Below are 16320 nucleotides of genomic sequence, written 5' to 3'. Positions count from 1 at the left end.
GTATTGACAATATAATTTGTGTATTTTAGAGTTCTACTTCTCTCCTTTTGCTGAATTATATTTTTAGTGAGGGCAGAAGACAAGTTGCAGTGGATTAATGAATTAATAGGAAGAAGAAAAAAGAAATGATACATAGATGGAACTATATGAGGAAACCTGGCTTGAAGTGGATAGAGGATCAAGGAGTTACTTGTTTTTGTAAAATGCAACAGATGTGAGTACCTTTTTATCATGGTGAGAAGACAGCATACAAGAGGATGATACTGATGACGGGAAGATTAGAAGGGACACTGGTGCAGATGACAAGGGAGGGAATTCAAAGCCCAGAAGGAGGAAGCTGCCTCAGGGGCCACCTCTGTCTAGACAGGAGACGGGTGATAAGTGCAGGTGTAGGAGAACCATCCAGGGTCAAGCACTAAATGCAGAACTGGACTAGAATCCACGCCGCCCACATCTCATCTAGAGCAACGTGTAATCCTTATGGAAATGGCCCAAGTGCTTTATATATAGATTAGGATGAACCATAAAGAATGTTCAATTTTGTAATTCAGAAATGGTCAAATATCTGCCATTTCATATGATCAGGCTCATCTTGGCTCATTTAACTACATATTCAATACAATATAACTATATCAAGTTGTTATATTACATAAAATATCTATATTATTTCACAGATAAGAGATTGAGAAACAAGGCAAGGTAATTAATTGATCCACCCAAGATCACCCAGCAAGGAAATAATGGCGCTAGAGTTTGAATCCCACTCCTTAGGTTCTGGGTCAATGCTGCTCTTGACTTACTGAACTTACTGACTACATTTCTTCTTTCTTTGTGAATTTCCAAACCCTCCTCTTGGTTCCTCAGCAGCGGGAGGGGGTTGGGAGTGGGGAGGTGAGTAGAGTGAGGGGTAGGGGTGGGAAGTCAAGGTTGCAGCAACTTCTAGGGTCTTTTATCAGCCAAGTCTGTCCTGAAGTATTCTATAACATGAAAGTTTAATGAATACAAAATTTTAGTGAACTGCATCAAAAAACCATCAATATCTTTTATTCACAGTCTCATGTTTTCTGGTACATGCACGAGTGAATTTTATCTGTCTAAAACCATCTCTACATTTCTAACTGATATCTGCTTAGTAGAGGCTTGGAACAAATATCCAGAGTTACTCAGTGCCCGATAAACAAGCCAGATATCTTTTTCTAACACATTTGAGGGCAATGGCATCTCCATTTTATATATATTTCTTATCGCAATAGACACATTTTAATAAGCAGAGCATCTCTGAGACATGGTTCTTATCCTTTTCTGCTTTTGCTTCAAGAACACACAGTGGCCTGGGAGCTTTCGGACAGAATCCCATGCTCTGTGATTCAAAAAATAGAAATCTGGCATTATATGCCAATGACATTTACTTCTGTGGCAGCTCAAGCGGCAAAAAGCCATATGCCATACACCTCGATTCCAGCCAAGCCACACAAACGGGTATGTGAAAGAGAAATAAGGAAATCAGGACCAGAAGAGTTCTAGGGACTTGACTGCACTTTAAACACACAATAACTGTGGCAAGAATCAAATCTTCCTACTCTTATGAAGCTCTTAGGGAATGCAACTTTTTTTCTAATTTAAGAGAAATCTGGGAGGCAAAGGTAAAATACAAAAGATAATTTTTATAAACTGTATGATGTCCTCACATTTACTATCTGACATGCAAGACAGGTACAGGTTTCTTGGGAGTGCTTGGGTAGAGAGTAGTCATCTGAGTGGGATGAACTGCTGAAAGGCTTGTCTGTCTTCCACACTGGCCATCTTGTGAAAAGATAAATGCCATTATTGGTATTATTTTCCCCTGTGGCCTGGAGAAGAAACAAGACTAGGGGGAAACAGAATACTCCTCAAATGGCCAGGGTATGTGGGTTAAGCAAATCCAATAGTGGATATAAGAAATAAGGTGAAACAATTTTTTGTTTTGTTTTTGTTTTAAACCAGGGTGGGGGAGGGGGGTCCAACAACTCTCCCTGGAAAAAAGAAATTTAGCTTATTTTGCAACTCTTCAATATTTTTGAAGCTTTCTCTTCATCTTATTTTAAGTTACAGATTTGGAAAAATAATATTCATTTTTCTTAAAACATGAATGGCAAAATCAGTTGTAACTCCCACAAAGTTCTGACATCTGAAGAGGAGATTCAGAAAGAAGGATCTAGAAGGGTTTTTCAAGATCTACTGGAATCCGGGACAAGAAAATTCCTTATCCTGTAGAACTGCAGAATTCTTAGTAACTGTCGTCTCTAGTAATTGAACAACAGTGACCATCCCACACAAATGATATAAATTAATTCAGTTTATTGGCTGGGTAGGCCATTATAAATAATGAGTAAATTAAACATTTCTGGCCATTTATTCATTCAGTCTTCAACCATCCAAAAAATGAGACGAGACTACTTTAAAAATAACAGGAAGATATTAAGATTTAACACTATAGTTCTTGTTTCCAATGACAAATTTAACTTAGCAGGGCAGATTTGTAAATACACTACTACTCTTAGCTCAAAGATATTTTCCAAAAGAAATTTTGAATTCCATGTCATGGGGGCAGAGGGGGCAGAGGTGCAGAATTTCAATCTGAATGAAGAGGAGACAGTAACCATCTTCCTGAGGTGGCGCTGGTGCAAAATCCTGAAGTAGAATTTCAACAGGCAGATGGCGGAAGGTATTTCTGGCAGAGGGAAGGACGATGAGCAAACACCTCAGCTAGGAAAGTATGATGGTACATGCAAGGAATGGTGGGCAGTTCAAAATAGGCAGAGCTTCAGATAGGTACAGGCGAAGATATGGGGATGAAGCAGGGAAAGTATTTTAGGCTAACAAAAGAGAAATGTGAACATCTTGCTAAGGTTAGGAAACTATATAAGTCAGGCAATGGACAGCTATAGATGGATTAAAATCAAGAATGATACAGATCTACGTTGGAGGACATTTGGAAAGTGGGAAGGTTTTAAAGCCAGGAGAAAAATTACTGAAATAGTTGGTTTCTTAGTCAGCTATTAAGAGTGCTGTGTAACAAATAATCCCAACAGCTAAGAAGTTCTTCTGTTCACAGGTCTATAGGTCAGCTGAGGTGACAGTGTTCAGCAAGCTGTAATTTCATGGGATAGGTCAGGAAATTGCAGTCTATATGCCTCATCTGGGAACTACAACAAAGGATTAGTGGCTGCCCAGGTTATAGACTTTATTTCACAATGAAGGTAGAGTGCAAGAGCCCAACCCAACCACAGAAGCCATAGTCAGGCCTTGGCTCACTTCCCATCCATGAACATCTCACTGGCCCAAGCAAATCACTTGTACCAGATTTGGAGAGAAGAGGAATATCAGAACCAAGGCAATGATGAGAAGGCAGAGGACCCAACAGTGGTTGTATTGACTCTGGTCACTGACTGGTGGTTTCAGAAAAAGGGACCGGTCCATAAACTTCCAAATAGAAACACATTAGACTGCCAGCTCCACGAGGGCAGGAACCACCAGTCTAGTCCTTCTCTGTATTCTTAGTGCCTGGGACAGTGCCCACTGTGTTGCCAACACACAATAATATTTGTTGAAAGGATGGGCAGCATTTATTTAAAGTGCAGTTTGGATATTAACACTAAAGAGATGGGAATACCAGACCACCTAACCTGCCTCTTGAGAAATCTGTATGCAGGCCAGGAAGCAACAGTTAGAACTGGACATGGAACAACAGACTGGTTTCAAATAGGAAAAGGAGTACGTCAAGGCTGTATATTGTCACCCTGCTTATTTAACTTCTATGCAGAGTACATCATGAGAAATGCTGGACTGGAAGAAGCACAAGCTGGAATCAAGATTGCCGGGAGAAATATCAATAACCTCAGATATGCAGATGACACCACCCTTATGGCAGAAAGTGAAGAGGAACTAAAAAGCCTCTTGATGAAAGTGAAAGAGGAGAGTGAAAAAGTTGGCTTAAAGTTCAACATTCAGAAAATGAAGATCATGGCATCCGGTCCCATCACTTCATGGGAAATAGATGGGGAAACAGTGGAAACAGTGTCAGACTTTATTTTGGGGGCTCCAAAATCACTGTAGATGGTGACTGCAGCCATGAAATTAAAAGACGCTTACTCCTTGGAAGAAAAGTTATGACCAACCTAGACAGCATATTCAAAAGCAGAGACATTACTTTGCCGACTAAGATCCATCTAGTCAAGGCTATGGTTTCTCCAGTAGTCATGTATGGACGTGAGAGTTGGACTGTGAAGAAGGCTGAGCGGCGAAGAATTGATGCTTTTGAACTGTGGTGTTGGAGAAGACTCTTGAGAGTCCCTTGGACTGCAAGGAGATCCAACCAGTCCATTCTAAAGGAGATCAACCCAGGGATTTCTTTGGAAGGAATGATGCTAAAGCTGAAACTCCAGTACTTTGGCCACCTCATGCCGAGTTGACTCATTGGAGAAGACTTTGATGCTGGGAGGGACTGGGGGCAGGAGGAGAAGGGGACGACCGAGGGTGAGATGGCTGGATGGCATCACTGATTTGATGGACGTGAGTCTGAGTGAACTCCGGGAGTTGGTGATGGACAGGGAGGCCTGGAGTGCTGCGATTCATGGGGTCGCAAAGAGTTGGACATGACTGAGCGACTGAACTGAACTGAACCAAAAGTGGACTACTAATGCAGCCATGCTGTGTATATGATGGTTGTGGGAGAGTAACATTGAATACCTTCTATATCCCAGATATTGAGTAGATACCAATAATACAAGAAAAGCAAGGCTCTACTCACTAGAAACCTCACAGTTAGACAACTGCATTTCCTTGTGGTGAGTTTTAGATATGGGTATTCACAAGGACAGAGCAAGGGGAGCACTTGAAGAGGATCTGCATGAGTTGTTGCCAAAAGCCAGAGTGGCTTGAGAACTTTCCTTAGGGAGAGCATTGACTGGGTGTAGGAATGATATCCGAATTGACTACCCACCTAAACGACTTCCTCCCATGTACTTCACTAAGCACTCACTGTCATTTTTAATTTTACCAGAACTTCAAGGAAAATACATAGAAAAAGCAAAAGAAAGGGGAGAGGGAGGAGAGGAAAAGAAGAAACTAGCACTTTGGAATTCTCATCTCTCATTCAAATTTCCACATTGATTTTTCTCTCTGTAACAAATAGCTAGAGAGACTGTGATAAAATTGAGCCTTACTGGGTACCCTCTTTTTTGCCTCTCAATCTTAGCTTGTGGTTTTGACCTGTTAGACCCAGTAGCTTATGTCTGTGCTTGGAGATGGAGTGAGCAGGCCAGCCTCTGGTGTCATGCCATGCAGGTAACTGCTTTAGCTCCTATTTAGGAAAGTGAAGGTGGAGAGTCTTGACTCATCATTCATGGCTGCTCAGATGTAAAAGCATGACTTTGAGAAACCTACACAGGCACAGAGTAGTGTAAATGAGCAGTTAATCTATGTGCATTTAAATAATTAAATATATATTTTTACTCCTGACCTCCACGATCTAGTATTTTCACAGCAGGCATGTTGAAATCTCACTTGGGATCTTCTAACTTCTCCTACCTCTTGTATTGGAGTCTTTGCAACTGGCTTCTGACACTTCTGTCTCATTCTGACTCTTAATCTCATTTTATCTAGGGCCCCTCTTTGCCCTCTATCCCCTGCCACTACCCAACATCTAGCCCCCTCAGGTGGCAAGGAGTGCCTTACGTACTCCTGTTCCACCTTATGATACACGGGTCTCTGAGGCGTGTGTTCTCAACTCCCTTTTAACATAATTTACTGTGGTGTTGGAGAAGACTATTGAGAGGCCCTTGGACTGCAAGGAGATCCAACCAGTCCATTCTAAAGGAGATCAACCCAGGGATTTCTTTGGAAGGAATGATGCTAAAGCTGAAACTCCAGTACTTTGGCCACCTCATGCGAAGAGTTGACTCATTGGAAAAGACTCTGATGCTGGGAGGGATTGGGGGCAGGAGGAGAAGGGGACGACCGAGGATGAGATGGCTGGATGGCATCACGGACTCGATGGACATGAGTCTGAGTGAACTCCGGGAGTTGGTGATGGACAGGGAGGCCTGGCATGCTGCAATTCATGGGGTCGCAAAGAGTCAGACATGACTGAGCGACTGAACTGACTGACTGACTGACTTTGCAAATACAAGATAAATATTTTCTTTTAAATCAAAAAGGACTTGGCATTTTTTGAGAGATTCCCATCAAATGGTACTCTTCGTAGCTATCCGTCCCTGTTTCCTATCTGCCCTTTACTTTAGAATGCCTAAATCTCATTATGCCTAGCTTAAAATACAGGTAATTTCCTTTTAATTGGATGTATACTAATAAAATGGTTTCTGTGCCATTATCAAATCCCTCACATGATCCACCATGGAATATGGAATTCAGGTCATAGAAACCAGTTAGCAACTCATACAGTGCCCCAAAGTGTAGTTAATAAAAGGGAAAAGAAGCTTCCAAAGTCATTGAATAGAGTTATAGAGAACAGTTAACTTAAAGAGTTGTCATCATTTTCATGTTCAGGAAAGGTCTGCAGTTGAACCAAGAGACATATACATGGCGGTATAATGTGTCACATAGAGAATATAGTCAATAATATTGTTTTAATTCTGTATGGTGACATATGGTACTAGACTTGTCATGGTCATTTCAGAACATATAGAAAATTTAATCACTATGTTGTATCCCTGAAACTAATGTGATATTGTATGCCAATTATAATTCAGTAATATATATATATATACTTTTAAAGGAACTGATATGTCTCACCACTGTCCAGTAGAAGAACTTATCAATTCTTTGCTTCTCATAATTGGCAGATCTTAATTTAGCATACAATCCACCTGCCAGTGCAGGACACACAGGTTTGATCCTTGGGTCAGGAAGATCCCCTTGGGAAGGAAACAGCAACCCACTGCAATATTCTTGCCTGGGAAATCCCATGGTCAGAGGAGCCTGGTGGGCTACCGAACATGGGGTTGCAAAAGAGCTGGACATAACGTAGTGACTAATCAACAACAGCACATTCAGAGAAAGATGCACCGAGTCTATGAAGACTTTGGAAATGAGAAAAGCCTTGCGCACATAAAGGAAACTTCAAGATGTATATTCACTATTGTCAAGCTTTTCCCCAAATAATTCATGAGACTCAAACACAGCAAAGATTATTTTTTAAATGTTTCGGTTTTAGAAAATGTCAAGAGAGCAAAACACGTTAGCTGTGTTTCCAACCAACTAAGCCTATCAGACAGCTTTTAAACAAATTGTAAACAGTTTAACCATTTCTTGTGAAAATTACAAGGAAAGAGTCAACAAAATCTAATTCTTTCTGGATGATTCAGGATCCTTGTATACAACCCCTTCAAAAGGACATACACTCAGGCTGTTAGTGACACAACCTCAGGATGGTCCCTGCAAATGAGCCACTTTACAGTCACCCCTGCTTTCTCATCAAAGTTGCACGGACCTTGTGCAGCTGGGACCACTAAGATGGACATTCTATTATGCTAGTCACTTAAATCACAGGGAGAAGCCTGAAATCATTTCGTCGTCAGCTTTGCCATGAGTTTTCGTTTTCTTTTTCAGAGGAATTTAGAATCCTGTGTCACGTGGTGCTTGCGCCAGGCCAGACTGAGCCAAGCAGTTTTGTGCCTGACAGGGCCCGGGGCTCAGAGCCCAGGTAGCTGTGGTACTGCTTCTGCTGTTCCCTCACAGATGAGGAATCTGAAGCTGACAGGGCTGAAGCCCTTGCACAAGGTTAGCCAGCTGACAGTAGGGGACCTGGGCTCTTGAAGGACCAGTGTGTCCATCTCTGAGATTCTGCTAAGCTCCTGCATCACCTGTGGTACATCTGTGGGCAGGCTGGGGACAGCATCCCTCATAACCACAAACTGCACAAGAGGACTTCCTCCTCACTAAGAAATGTGCCCCACTGTGGTCAAAATCCCCCTTTGCGGCTAAACCAATGGAGGAGGAAACGGCAACCCACTCCAGTATTCTTGCCTGGGAAATCCCATGGACAGAGGAGACTGGTGGGCTACAGTCCACAGGGTTGCAAGAGTCAGACATGACTTAGTGACTAAACTACCACCACCACCACCCTGGGAAATCAGAGCTGCTCAATTATACTGCACAATCCAAATGCAAATTACTGTTTGTCCCTTGAGATCAGCACCTCCCATATGTATGGGGCAATTTACAAACCTCACTGAGGGTCTAATTCTGTGATTCAGGGAAATATCATTGTTATTATTATTATTACCGCTACTCAGCTTACAGATGAGAAGGGACTTGGCGGCTAAAGGACATGTTCAAGGTTACATTTCAGGTGAGAAGCCATGCTGGGACTGCCTGCAAGCTCTTCTGTTGCTCTCCCCCTGGGGAGGTGAAAATTAGTTCTTGGAGGAGCAAAAATTCTTAGTCTTTTAACATGGAAAGTACAGATATACATATATAAACAAATAACAATATATCTGCATAATTGAAATTTCAGGAGGAGGGTGATTAGGTTTGAAAAATATGTCTGAAAGCTCCTTAATGGGGTTGTGATGCAAAACTGGAGAAATACTGCTTCACACTGCAGCAATCTTCCCATCTTAGTAAGGACAATGTTACCTATAATTAATACATTTCTGCTTAGAAAGTGTACACGCTGAGATCTATTTAAGAAGATATCTCTTGAAAACAATAAATTAGTACAGTTGATCTTTCTTGGTCTTTTCACTGTCTCTCAACAGCATAATTGATATTGATGAGGACATGCCATGATTACTGTCCAACAGAAAGTGGCAAATTACATGAAAAAGGGTAATACCACCTTAAGTGGATACCTTAAACACACTGAAACACAAACATACGCACACACACACACACACAAACTATTTGCTACCTATGCAATGGAAAACATCAAAGGAAAAAATAAACCTGTTCATATAATACATTTGCTTCTGGAGATTTGATTTTCTTCCTGCCAAACCTAAAGACCTGTGTGAAACAGGAGAAGCCTTTTGAATAAATACTTGTAAATGGCCTAGACAGCTGAAAAATGGATAATCCCATAGGAAATGAGGGCCCTTTAAAAGACTTCTCCTCTACTTAAATATTCATGTTTCAATTAAAACATACACCTACTTTATTAACCACACCAGGCCTGGGTTCAGATCAATAACGGCAGCACTAGTTGGAATTCTAATGAAGATAAACAACGCTGAGTCCCCCCCAGCTTCCCCTGGGCACAGATGCACAAAGCCTCCTTTCACAACTTGCTCCAAGATATTTTACAGTCACCTGCCTCATGCAAATGAGGAGATTCATGTTTATTCATGGTGAGAGTTACAGACCACCTTTCATTCCCTAGGCCAGCTCAGCTAACCAACAGAGCGCTGTCTGCACCATGACGAAGTTGAGCTGGCCTAGGAAGGGGACTTCTGAATAGCTAATTGCCCCCTGAAAAGCATGCATAGAAAGTCAGTAAGCTGGAAGCGGTTTGGGAAGAAAACATATTCCCCTTTTTCATTTATGCGGTCACCGCCTTTGAGCTTTCAAACAATCCCTTTACTATACCACATCATAACCCATCAGATGTGACTATGGCCCTAGATAGTGGTTATTTTCCATGGATAACCTTCCAGGGACTTCTCAGGATGTGTCCGCTGTCTTGTGTCTTGTTCTCCAATCCTCCCCACTGTATTTTCACCCACTGACTTGGAAGAAGCTGGTAGCTGCGCCAGAGGCAGCTGCAGCTTTGTGTGATGGGCCTGGGTTCTCCCCGTGCACAGCCTCTCCTCTTTGAAGGGACGATTTCTCATCTGTGAGCCTGACAGCATACACTCTATCATGTGTGCTTTGCTTATTACGCTGTTGGGTAGCATTTTAAAATAGTGCTTTCACTCTAGAGTGACTGCATTTTTCAAATCATTAGTTTCTTCAGTTTTGGTAATTTGAAGGCATGGCAAAGTCATTTGATTTTGGTTTTTAATGCCCATTTTGACAGCATGTGAAGTAACACTAATGCTGTGAACAAATATTTTGATGGTATCTAGTAGGCTCAGCCACCCTGCGGAGAAGTCTGGACAACAAGGTAATTGCTGGAGAGGCCTTAACTCTCACCAGACATTAAGTACATGAAAACTATACCCGTTGATTTTTAGGCTGCTACTCATGGCTTGTCATGGGGAAAACCAAGGTACCTAATAAAGACGTTTGGAGAAAAACACCGCCAAATTTTCAGCTTCAACCTTGTTTCCACCAAAGTTAGATGAGTTGTTTAATTCAGTTCAGAAGTTAACTGGGGCTACATAGACAGCTTCACTTTGCTTTCTTCCCCCTCCCTCCTCTTTTTTTAAACATAATGGCTAAAAAAATGTCTTCTTGTGAGAAAGCAATTTACTTGTATTTCAGAGACAGTATTTATCTTATTACATACAAAAAGAACACTTTACAACTGCATATGATATTTTACTTCCTCAAAGTCTTTTTACATTTATGACTTCACCTTGAGATCACACCACTATAAGAGAAAGTGATGGAATTCTGGTATCCACTTTTTTTTTTCCTCCAATTTTCAGGCATAGAGCTCCTGAGTAACAGAGTCAGGATTAGACCCTGGGCCTTGTAGACTGACAGACACACCACTTCATCAGCACAAGTCATGAGTTGGTGAAATGTGTTACATGCGTCAACTGATGGTAGCTCTATGGACATGATTTACCTTTAGTGATCAAATCTACCTTAATGAAAATCCTTAATAGTGCTGGCTCCACCCCCCAAAATTTAAATTGTCATGTGGTACAGTTGGACACCGGGATAACAGAGCTTTCAAAAGCCCCCTAGGTGATTCTAATGTACAGGCAGGCTGAGAAATGCTGTTATTCATAGATACTGAGTTTGATGTATACATATCCTTGTTCAAATTTTTCAAGTGGAGCAGTCCGACACAAAAGCTTGAAATGAGATTCCCATACCTGAAATATCCAAGTCACTTGCATCCTCCTTCCTAATCCCCAACTCAAAAGTAAAGGCTTCAGTGAAATGACTATGGGGCCACTTGCATTCTGGGGGATCCAGCTGTGCTTTAGCTCTTCTCTAATGCCCATGACAATGAGTGATGCATGCTCTGAAATATTGGTGATCAAAGGCAAAAACACAGAATACAAACTCAATGGCCTGAATCAATGGATAACTCTGCAGAGACTGCTATATTGAGAAACTGAAAGTACTTTCAAAGCATAAATATTGTAATCACTCTCTAATTCTACTTCTCTTGAATAAATAAAAAAAAAACAAACACAAAAACATTGCATCTGCTGCTTCCCAGGTCTGGAGACAGCTGCTTTTCCAAACACTCACTTTCAGCAGCAGTGTTAACTTCCAAGCATTAGGTATCTACCAACGAGTGTCCTCAACAAAGTGGGTTGTAGAAGAGATTCCTGGGTCTGCCGGAATCTTGTATTGTTTATTGGGAAGAAAAATCAAAATTTTAGATTGAGAAATACTGCTTCTCCACTAATAAACCAAAGGAGGCAAATAGTTAAGCCTTTCTTAGAGAACACTGTATCTCAGGTCAATGATTAAATTCACCACCCATGTTTTCATTCAAACAGGCAAAAGCTTGAGAAGATGTCCAAGAAAGTTCAAAGAAACTGTGTCTTCCGTTAGACTCGTAAAATACTTCTGAATTTCCATTTGTATAATCTTAGGAAACAAGAAAAACATTAAATCTACCAGTAACACCAAACCCACATTTGTTCCTAAACTCAGTCTCTTCTGCTACCAAATTAATAACAAGAAGAAAAGTGAACTGATTATAATTTCAGCATTTCTCTTTTCCAAATTATTATCTGGTAAAGTGAACAGTGGCTGACAGGCAGCAGGAAAAAAATCAGAGAAGACATTCTTCACATTTAAGTAAAAGCTCTCACTCAGAGTCCTTCCCCACCACTCCCCCCACCCCCCGGCCCTTTTTTCTTGTTTTTGTTAAGGCCAGCAACAAAAAAGAGAAATAAAAGAAAAAGGACATAATTATACCTGCCTTTGAGCAACCACTAGCAGAACTCTGCAACTGGTATTATGCTAGTCTACCAGAAAAATAAACACCAGAAAAGCTCATCTTTTCATGTTTCATTGATTTAAACTGATACTCACAGATACAAATCTATTATATTTACAACTTAAGTGCACATTATGGTAAGCAGAATAATGGCCCTGTGTTGATGTCCATAATCTAATCCCCATACTCTGTGAATGTATTTCCTTTTACAGCAAAGGGAATTTAGATTGCAGATGAAATTGAGGTTGCTAGTCAGCTGACCTTAAAATAGGAACGATTACTCTGGATTACCCAGGTGGTCCAGTGTAATCACAGGGGTTCTTACAAGTGAAAGATGGAGGCATAAGAGGGATCATAGTGAAGAGAAATGTGGTAGAAAGGACTGAACTTGCAATCACTGGTTTAAAGACGGACAAAGAGGGCCATGAGCCAAGGAATGCAGGTGCTTTCCATAGCCTGGAAAAGGCAAGGAAATGAATTCTCCCCAAGAACCTCCCAAAAGAAACATGGTTCTGCTGACATCTTATTTTAGCCCTGGGAGACCTGTTTTTGGCTTCTGAACTATGGAGCTGTAAGATAAACAATTTGTATTGTTTGTGCCGCTACAATTGTGGCAATATGTTACAAAAGTATTAAAAAACTAATATACATGTGATTAAAAGTATATGATTGATACACATCTCTGGTTACAAAAGTAAGACATGCACAGTATTTAAAAGAAAAAAGCAAACACAGCAAACATTTGATGTAGAAAATTTAAATGCCTTGTCACACCCATCCCTGATCCTCCGCTGATATCCATTCTTGACCAGTGGGCATGTGGAGTAGGGCTCTCTGCCTCTCAGGCCTCCAGTTGCCTACCCACAACCATAAATAACCACCTCTACTTGGCAGCAGATGTGTAATGTCAGAATTAGTTTATGATTTGTTGCTTAGCCGCTCAATCGTGTCTGACTCTTTTGTGTCCCCATGGGCTGTAGCCTGCCAGGCTCCTCTGTCCATGGGATTTCCCAGGCAAGAATACTGAAGTGGGTTGCCATTTTCTTCTCCATAGTTTATGATTGTCCAGTGCAAAAAAATGACACTAAGGCTACAATAGGAAACTGTATTTGAACCTGGCTCTTAGATCTTGCTGAAGAATGTTTCTGCAACCATATAAGTTAATTAAACAGATTTTCACATGACCCTTTGGGGCCCTTACTGTCACCTACCAGGACCTCATCCTATGCAAGGAGAAAATCATCTTCATCCACCTGAGCACATAGCTGCAATGAACAAAATGCATCTGAGAGCCAGGCTCACCTCCTCCCTCCAGCCCTGCTCAGCACCTCCAGACCGAGGCCTCTGATTTCCTTTGTTACCGATGTATTCTTGACTTCATGTCCTAAACTTATTAGTTCTACAGTAATTAAGTACTTAAGTCTAAGTACTCATTCCCTTGAGCCATTCCTTTGCAGGAATTTGCTAATATTTTCTATACACCTCATCTGTGCATAGATCAGTAGCAATGATATTATATTTTAACTTTCACAAAAAATGCAGATATCTAAAATTCTGGGGAAGAAGGCTAGATGAACCCCCTCAGAAAGCAGATGGATACCTGGTACCAGAACACATGGGAGCCAGTGACATCTTCTCCTGAGGAATAGGTGTCTCCAGGACACAAGAGCTGAGGACTGAGTGACTTTCAGAAACAGTGCAGCGCGGGAAGAGCTGCATTGACCCAGAGCAAGTGGCTACAGCACTCTAGAACTCTCAGAGCCCACTGATTTAACTCTCCACTTGGTTTGGTTTGATTGAACAAAGGTCTCCGTGCTCCTTCTTTCCCTCTCTCCTAGAGATAATTTGCACCTGATTTGCAAAGTCCCTCATAATCAAGTAGAGTACACTTAGGAGGCTGCAGTTATAATCATAAGGGAATTAATGGGCTTCTTCTTTCTCACTTCCCATCCCAAATCATGTCTGTCCTTGGACACAGTTGCTCAGACACTTGCAGCTCTAGCACACAGTCTATAGACTAGTGTTTTCCACAGAGGGGAGTCTCTGGGGCCAATTTCAAGGACTTCAATAGATGGCCCAAGCGAATATACAAAAGGATTGAAGATCACTTAAACAAACCAGTACACAGATTAAACAACAATTAAAACGTTTCTAGAAGTGGTTATAACTACGATGAACTGCAATAGGATAAACATGAAGATGTAAAACAGGACATCAAAGTCACAAAATGTGGGGGAGGGTAAAAAGGTCCATCTTTTAGAATGCGTTTGAACTTACATGACTATCAGTCTAAAGCAAGCAGATAGAGTTATGGGTAAGCTTTCTTGAAAACCAGGGTAACCACAAATCAAAAACATATAACAGATTCACAAAAATAAAAAAGAAAGGAACTGAATAGGTGGCCCAGAATGACTGAGATGGAATGGTGTTCATTCTCTGTTACAAGTGCAGGTAAGATCATTATGCTGATAGAGACAGGTTCTAACCTTGGGGAAGCCTTGGGAAAAGTGTCCTTTCCCTGGTTTTCTTTCTTTTTAGCCAATATTGGTTCAAGATGCCATGAACCTGAAATATGGTGGAAAAGAAGGACCAGATAGACGTAAGTTCTGAGAAAAGGGGACTGGGAGGCAAAGACCATGAGAATATCAAGTGACACCAGAATTCAGATATTATGTTATGCCCCAAGCATAAGCTCATGAAGGCCCTGCAGGATGACTCTGAGACCAGACACTTAAGACTCAGGAACAGTTCTGTTCCCAGTACCAGTCCAGGGAACATGGGTGATGGGGGCTAATCAAACCCAGAGCCATATACATTAGCAAATCAGAATTATTAAAGTCCTATGCACACCTGCCCCAACCACCAGTTGTTAGTAGCTACGTCATAATTGCTAACAAGGCTTTGATCTAAGGTTTAAGATTTTGTTTATCTTGAAAAGTGCACAAGATGTATCCCCTTTCTTTAAGTTGATCAACACTCTTCTCTCCACCCAACATTCACTCACAAGTGGAAATGTGAGATTCACACTCTCCACAAAAACCAAATGCTTTCTGTAAACCAAGAAATGTTCCATTTTAACTTCCTCAACTCCCTCAAAGAGGTCTTGTATTTTAATAAAAACTCTTTGTGACAGAGAAAAGGGCAGTTATTTCAACCCATCCATAACCCAGAGAGACACCAAGTGACCACAGCAGCCTTCCTCATCTCATTCTCTCCGTAGCAGTCACCTGCACAGGTGAAAGGGAGGGATATCCCCCAACTAGACCTTGTACTAACAAGGCATCCCAGCTCAACACCATTAAAGGCAAAGTTCACCTTATCAATATTTCTCAAGAAAGAGTCTCTGCCTGTGGCTTCTACTTCGTGAGCCAAAAGGAACAAACTGTTCCAAGCTTATCCCTAGAGAGATAAGAACATCACTGGCACACAGGCTCCTGTCTGTACAGGTATGCCTTCCTTTTTCCATCCTCAAAGCCACCTAAACTCATAGCCATCCTCATTCTCCTTTCACGCGCCACAAAGAGACCATGCTAAGGGTGGGGAGGAGCCTCTTCCGGGACATAGGAAGCTGCTGCCTCTGCCTCAGATTCCTCTTACCTTGTTGAAGTCTTCAGAAGTCGCCCTCATTTCCTTCCATGTCTTGTTCAGGAGCTGGATACAGATGCAGAAAAACTCCTCAAAGGATCTGTCATGGGTGAAGAACATCGGGTGGAAATCGTTGCAGGTCTCACTAGCTGGAGGAAAGAGGAGGGAAAGAAGGGAGGAAGTTGAGAAGGAAAATGAAAAGACACGGCCACATCCCCCAAAGGGAGACAATGGGAGGCACGTTCACCTCAAGCCACCGTGGAAAAAAGGCACTTAGAAAAGGCAACCAGAGGCTAGTCCCCATGAAACCTTCAAGTTTAAGGTCAGATGGTCAGACCTACCCTTACGCACATATGTTGACTGAAGGAAGCTAGCTCATAACTCTTCCCATGTCATGATCATTACGGCTTTGGTCCAGGATGGCTGGTGTTGAATATGGGCTCTCCATCTGCCTTATTGATCTTATAAAGATCATTCAAACTGCCCTGTCAGTCACAGCGCCTCCATCACCCGTAATTTCCCATTTTTCAATGGAATAACTGGCAGAAGATGAGCTTTCCTGAATACACAATTAATTGCAACTTTGAAAATAGCATCCTTGAATTATTTCTCCAGGGGGCTCTTTTCCCTCTTATGGCAGTAAGCAGGGAACATCTGAGATCATT

The 16320-nt window shown here is 41.6% G+C and overlaps 1 protein-coding gene across 1 annotated transcript in view; it reads right to left on the bottom strand.

Annotated features, from left to right (window-relative positions):
- Window positions 1-16320, bottom strand: part of ELMO1 (engulfment and cell motility 1) — a 573172-nt gene that overhangs the window by 148736 nt on the left and 408116 nt on the right. The window contains exon 16 of the mRNA XM_052638458.1: window positions 15668-15804. Coding sequence (XP_052494418.1) covers window positions 15668-15804 — 137 coding nt within the window. The remainder of the gene's footprint in view (window positions 1-15667; window positions 15805-16320) is intronic.

This window comes from Budorcas taxicolor, chromosome 4 (assembly GCF_023091745.1).
Source record: "Budorcas taxicolor isolate Tak-1 chromosome 4, Takin1.1, whole genome shotgun sequence".
In the NCBI taxonomy this organism is placed as follows: domain Eukaryota; kingdom Metazoa; phylum Chordata; class Mammalia; order Artiodactyla; family Bovidae; genus Budorcas; species Budorcas taxicolor.
Note: the sequence above shows the minus strand (reverse complement) of the source record. Positions and strands in the feature narration are given on the sequence as shown.